This window comes from Gadus chalcogrammus, chromosome 5 (assembly GCF_026213295.1).
Source record: "Gadus chalcogrammus isolate NIFS_2021 chromosome 5, NIFS_Gcha_1.0, whole genome shotgun sequence".
NCBI lineage: Eukaryota > Metazoa > Chordata > Actinopteri > Gadiformes > Gadidae > Gadus > Gadus chalcogrammus.
Genome location: NC_079416.1, coordinates 18,230,577 through 18,237,136, shown reverse-complemented (window position 1 = coordinate 18,237,136; position 6,560 = coordinate 18,230,577). Strand labels below are relative to the sequence as shown.

General features: G+C 47.0%; 1 protein-coding gene across 1 annotated transcript; it reads right to left on the bottom strand.

Annotated features, from left to right (window-relative positions):
• Positions 1–2,193: 2,193 nt before the first annotated feature.
• On the bottom strand, positions 2,194–5,975 carry LOC130382226 (protein delta homolog 1). The gene is made up of 5 exons (XM_056589844.1): positions 5,870–5,975; positions 5,547–5,610; positions 4,941–5,071; positions 3,711–3,852; positions 2,194–3,013 (listed from the first exon to the last, which is right to left on the bottom strand). The coding sequence occupies exons 1-5, from the start codon at positions 5,919–5,921 to the stop codon at positions 2,194–2,196; spliced, it is 1,209 nt and encodes a 402-aa protein (XP_056445819.1). The 5' UTR covers positions 5,922–5,975.
• Between the last annotated feature and the right edge of the window lie 585 nt (positions 5,976–6,560).

Below are 6,560 nucleotides of genomic sequence, written 5' to 3'. Positions count from 1 at the left end.
TGCATGTTTATTATTTTATTAATTGGACGCACAACAGTGAAGTGGCCTGTGACCACCTTAATCAACTGTTGTTATCACCATTGTCATAATTACTGGAAAGCAGTTATCTTGTTTGTTGTCTGTGTATCTGCCAACCTGCATATAATTGTGAAAGTGAAAGTGTGTGTGGGGGTGTTTGTGTTTGTCGTGGAGTATCATAACTATATAGAGGAGTCAGAGTCATGTTATTGTTTTAATTAAATGACCCCCTTAAAATATTGAAAGCTATTATCATTGAAATGTTTGTACACAATATCTTATGTCACAATATTTTATTAATAACCGAATACATCAGAAAGGAATCGGCTCAAAATTGTGCTACCAAAAAAAGGAAAAAGAAAATCCTTTCCTGAAACTCCAAAAACATAAGAAAGACCACATGCCATATTCTGGTTATGCACAGCATGTCAGCGTGGATGACCATTAAAATTGATATACCTTGGTTCATATTTTCACACACATCCTCATCCACACAAAAATCTACTTAACATAAAAGGAATTAAAAACATAAATATATAAAGCCATTCTTAATGGTTTAATAGGAGGTATTTTCTGACCACACATGAATATGCGGCGATATTATTTATGAATCAACTGAGAATTGTATACACCTCATAGCACATTGCTGTAATACTGACAACAACGAAACAGCCACAATGATCCAGAGATGTCAGTTAGCAGCTTAGCAATTCCAAGGGAAAAGCTTCAATGGTGACATCAAGAAGGACAAACCACTATGCTTTCAAACCAACCCATCCAGAACACATAACATTAACTTGTAATACAAAGTACCTTCATCAATATCATAGCTTTCTAACACAGCATCTGAAAATACCATCAACATGAAATTTATTTATACGAATCCACAAGGGCTGTTCTATACATTATTTTAATTTAAAATACTAATTTACCCTATTCATATACGATTCCTATTTTAAGTTGGAATTCCTCGGCAATATAACTATATTACTGAATCAAAATGCTAACCCACCCAAAAAAACCACCCCTTCCTATTTCCAATGCCATGTTCACAAATCCTTTGTTATCCGTCGAATGCAGTCGAGTTGAGGAACACACGCCAAATCATAAAACATTCTTTGGATACATTCTCCCAATTACCATAAAACATGAATCCAATTTTGTCCACCAAGTAGGAGTCCTCGGCCTCAGTGTAGGAGTTCAAGTACCTTTGGGTCTGGTTCCCAAGTGAGGGTCGGTGGAGCTTGAGTTTAGCCGGAGAGCAGGAGCAGTGGCGGGGCAGCCTACGGGTCTTCGTTCCTTCCCTCACCTATGGTCACGAATGGCTGATGAACGAAAGGACGTGATCGCATGTACAAGCGGCCGAGATGGGTTTTCGAGAGGGTGGCTGGCGTTTCCCTTAGGGTTAGGTTGAGAAGCTTCTAGAGTAGAGTAGAGCCCCAACCCTGCCCAGAAAGGACTCAGTTGAGGTGGTTCGGGCATCTGGTAAGGATGCCCACTGGGTGCCTCCCTAGGGAGCTGTTCCAGGCACGTCCAGCGGGTTGGAGACCTCGGGGGAAGACCCAGGACTAGGTGGAGAGATGATATCTCAACACCGGCCTGGGAACGCCTCGGGATCCCCCCGTCAGAGCTGGTCAATGTGGCCCCGGAAAAAGAGGAAGTCTGGGGCCCCCTGCTAGAGCTGCTGCCCCCGCGCCCGACCCCGGATAAGAGGTTTTGAAGATGAGGACGAGGATCAGGAGGTGAAGCAGAAAAAAAAAATGCGTAGGTTTATTTGCTTTTAGTGAATGTATACTGTCAAGATTGCTGTCTACAATCAACGCTGGCCAACAGGACATCCCCCATGGTGGTTCTCCTGTCAAGGTCCAACAGGAGGATTAGCGTTCCATTTTATTACAAAAATACAATCCTTTCGTCACGGTCGATCAGTTCTCCTTCCATTCAAATGCATCCTGTCTGTATGGAGGAGGACGAGCGGGAATGTCGGCGGAACAGCCTTTTCCCTTTCCTGTGCAGACATACAGTATTGTGCAGGTGTGCTAACAGACACAAAAGGGGAAGGGAAGAGAAGAGAGAGAGAGAGAGAGAGAGAGAGAGAGAGAGAGAGAGAGAGAGAGAGAGAGAGAGAGAGAGCACAAAAAAAGGGCATATTAACCAGCCTCAAAACCCTTCAGATCAGATCGAGGTGTAATGCCTCCCGAAGCTGGCCAGCCTGATCTTCTCGGGCAGGATGACGTTGACCGACGGACCGGGCTCGTCCTGAGCACTGCGGGACCCCCTCAGCTGGTGCTCCCGGTGCTGGCGCACCAGCTGGCTGTACCTGGCGTTGGCCAGCCACGCCTCGCAGCGGCCGAAGAACACGATGGCGGTGGTGCCCAGGATGACCAGGCTGGTGAGCAGGGCCAGCATACCGAAGCAGAGGAGCTGGCCGTGCCTGCTGACCACACCCCCGCCCCCAGAGGACGAGGCGCCGGAGACCCTCTCCTTCGGCCGGTCCGGCTCTGGCGGGTGGAGCAGCTTGTGGAAGCCGTGCGCCGGCAGCAGGTAGTGCCCGGGGGTCAGCGACAGAACCCTGTGACCGGGCGGGGCTCCGGCAGCCTTGTGCCGGCGCCGCTGCGGTGAGCACCGCACGCCGGTGAAGCCCCGCGGACAGGCGCAGTGGAAGGCGGTGTCCGACAGGTCCACGCAGGTGCCGCCGTTGGCACACGGACCCGCCATGCACGGGGAGGGGGAGGGGGAGGGGGAGGGGGAGGGGGAGGGGGGCGGCTGCCCGGCGGTGTGGTCACAGGTGAACCCGGAGAAGCCCGGGGGGCAGGCGCAGGCGAAGCCCGGGCCGTGGTCGGTGCAGTTACCGTCGTTGAGGCAGGGGTTGGGGGCACAGCTCTCCCCACTGATCTCGCAGAAGGCCCCGGTGAAGCCTGCCGGGCACAGGCAGGACGCTGAGGCCACCCCCCCCGCGCTGTCCACACACGTGCCTCTGTTCTGGCAAGGAGAGCTGAAGGACAAAGCGGTCTATATACATATGCATACAAATATGCGCACAAACATATTTATACATCACGTTCTTGAGGTAATGGTGGCAGGCCCACACCAATTAGAACATACCAGCTAACCTGGGACATTCATACGACTTGTTCATTTGATTTTCTGTGGTGCTATAAAAAGCTCCCATCTGAGTCTCATGCAAATGAAGAGATGTCAGGTGGCGGCCGAGAGAGAGAGAGAGACAGAGAGTGAGAGCGAGAGAGGGAGGGAGGGGGAGGAGGAGAGAGAGAGAGAGAGGAGAGAGAGAGAGAGAGAGAGAGAGAGAGAGAGAGAGAGAGAGAGAGAGAGAGAAAATAGAGCCATTGGTAATTTATGCACCTTCATTTCCCCTCTTTTATCTGATGCCAACCTTGATTTACCGATAGAGAGAGGGAGAAAGTGATAGAAACTGAGATGGGAGAGGGAGGGAGAGATTCTCGTTTGTGCAAGAATTGGAAGGCTTTCGTATGTTGTTGTTACGTTTATTGTTTATAGCTAGCACAGTGGTGTGTGTGCGTGTGCGTGTGCGCTTGCGTGCGTGCGTGCGTGCGTGCGCGCGTGCGTGCCTGCTCGCGTGCGTGCGTGTGCGCGTGCGTGCGTGCGCGCGTGCGTGCGTGCGTGCGTGCGCGCGTGCGTGCGTGCGCGCGTGTGTGTGTGTGTGTGTTTACCCGTTGGTTAGACAAGGCCCTTGCCTCAGGTGACAGCGGTCCCCCCCGTACCCACTGGGGCACATGCAGACGTAGACCCCCACTCCCGTCTCCACGCAGGTGGCGTTGGAAGAGCAAGGCGCCGAAGAGCAGGGACGTATATCTGTGAAGTGGGGAAATGCTTTTTTTAGTAACTGCACATCCAAAGACACACACACTATTTATTCCCATAACACCCCCCCCTCGTTCCATCATTCTCGCTCCCTCTCCCGTCTCTCTCTCTCTCATTCTAACTCTGTCTCATCCAGTCTCTGTCTTTTGCTCACTACCTTCTCCTTTCTCCTTGTCTCACTCTCTCTTTCAGTCTTTCTCTCTTCCTCTCTCGGTCTCACTCTCAGTCTCGGTTTCTTACGCTCTCCCTCTCTCTCTCTCATTCTGTCTCTGTCTCAGTCCCTGTCTCTTCTGTGCTCTCTCTCTCTCTCTCTCTCTCTCGCTCTCTCGCTCTCTCTCTCTCTCTTTCTCTCTCTCTCCCTCTCTCTTTCACGCTCTCTCTCTCTCTCTCTCTCATTCTGTCTCTCATTCTGTCTCTGACTCAGTCCCTGTCTCTTCCGTGCTCTCTATATCTCGATATATATATAATCGCGTATCGCTCTCTCCTCGCTCTATATATTATCTTAGCTCTAATATTCTGTCTATGACTCCAGTCCTCCTCTCTCTCCTCTCGCTAATTATATATCTCTCTATATATCTCTCCTCTCTCTGCTCCTAACATTAAACCTATGACCCATCAGATGACAGCAGTATATTTCATATCATATACAAATAGAGATAAGCAGAGCAGACAGAGCCTGGAGGAAGACAGGATCTCTTTCTTTTTACACTCACTGTATTTATCGCCTGTGCATATGTCTGATAATAGCTTGCTATTTTCAACAGCTTCAAGGATTCCATAAGGAGTGCAAAAACAATAAGCTCTTCAATTTACTTACTATTAAGTGAATTATTCTTAGTATTATTCATTGTATTTAGTAAGTAAAAGTGTATATCATATTCCTTCTCTGGGATACATTTTACATTGTTCTTCATCTCCAGTCATACAATTTAATAATAATCCCAGACAAGAAATTTGAGGAATAAAAACAATATAACACCAGATCTGTTACAAACAACAAACATGATCTGATCAGCCTAGACTGCTCTGCATATATTTTGATGGTGATGGTTTGGGAGGGGGGGATGGATTGCACCCACTTTGTTCACAGTGGCTGCCCCCCCAGCCCTCTTCACAGACACACTGCCATGCCTTCTCACATGCACCGTGCAGACAGCCAGGGAACGGGATGCACTGGTCGCATGTCCTCCCGGACCAGCCTGGCTTGCACCTGGTCCACAGAGACAGAGAGTTCACCCAAATATAACCACTCTGTAACTTATCTACTGGAGGTCTCAGGAGTACAGTTTTTATAACTTAGTTATTCAATTTTAATTATTATGTTGAATATCTCCTCTCTTTTTAATGTAGACTAATTTGATCTGAGGTTATTATGGTAATGGAGGAGGTCGGATGAGTGCTTTCATCGACACAATGGACAATTGTCCATGACCAGACCTACTATATTTTCTGCCACCACGACGACCTGAATTCTAAATCAGTTTTTTAGTTATACTAAAGGCTACTAAATGTTTGTATGTATAATGTGATGCCACATGTAAAATCAATATTACTACAATTTAATGACAATATAGTATAGCCCTTGTGAATCAATCCCTAGAAGGATAATCAAGTAGTTTATCGGATGGAAGTTTCAGTTTTAGTGATCCGATCTTTCTGCACAGATATCGCCATCTCTAGCCTACCTGCACTCTCCTGGTTTCACACACAACCCGTTCTCAGTGTTGCACCCCGCGCCGCAATCCCAACCTTAGAGATAAATTGCATAGGATGAGATTGAAGTGCGTTGATTTCAATTATAACATTGAAACATTACAATTTTAAAAGTCATCCGAATTTTATTTGCCACTTTATTTCCAGACGCTTGACCCCCAAAACAAAATAGTTTAGATAGGCTTACAATTATTTAATATGAACAAACTATCAAATCGATTAATGTCGTTACTAGTCTAGTCAAAGCAAGCACACACGAAAGTTAACTAAAATAGTGCAGGGCTATTTAAATTACCTTTGGTGATTCCGGTTAAGAGCAGAAGTAAACTAATCCTTGTTAGGTGCATGGCAATTTTAAGAAGAGCTCTTCTGTTGGTCTTCTCCTGCAAAATGTAGGTGAGTAAGGTCACGAGGTTATCCATCCAACTGCTAAAACGTACATTATATTGTCATCCGGGAGGTATTGCATATAATCTCGTTGATGGCGCGTAATCGTTCCGTACCTGAACCTTGGATCATCTGCTCGGAAAGCAGAGCGCGGAGCAGAGCCGATATATCCGTTATGGCAACAACGATCAGCAACCTATTTTTTTTTTTTATCATGAACATAAACGTGCACTCATTTCCTAACCGAGTTGAAAAAAGCATTAATTTGAAAAGTGATTGGTGCTCCGTTCGTGCTCCGTTTAATTATTTCACATATTGTTTCTGTATCATCTAAGCACTTTTTTAAGGTTGTTCTCCTAGGCACCACGGTTCGGTGGTGTGGTGATACACTAAGGTTTCGTGGGAAAGCGATGCATAATGCAGCATCTCAGCTCTGCACGCCCCTCCTACTCTGGGAGATGATGTGTCTATGAGTCTGACCTCTGTCAAAACAGCCTCAATGTTATGTCGCCCAACACGAACAGACGACGACCAGATCAAGAATGCCTTCTAGGATTCCTGTAAAAAAAGAATAGACAAAATTGACTTATTATCTGCAC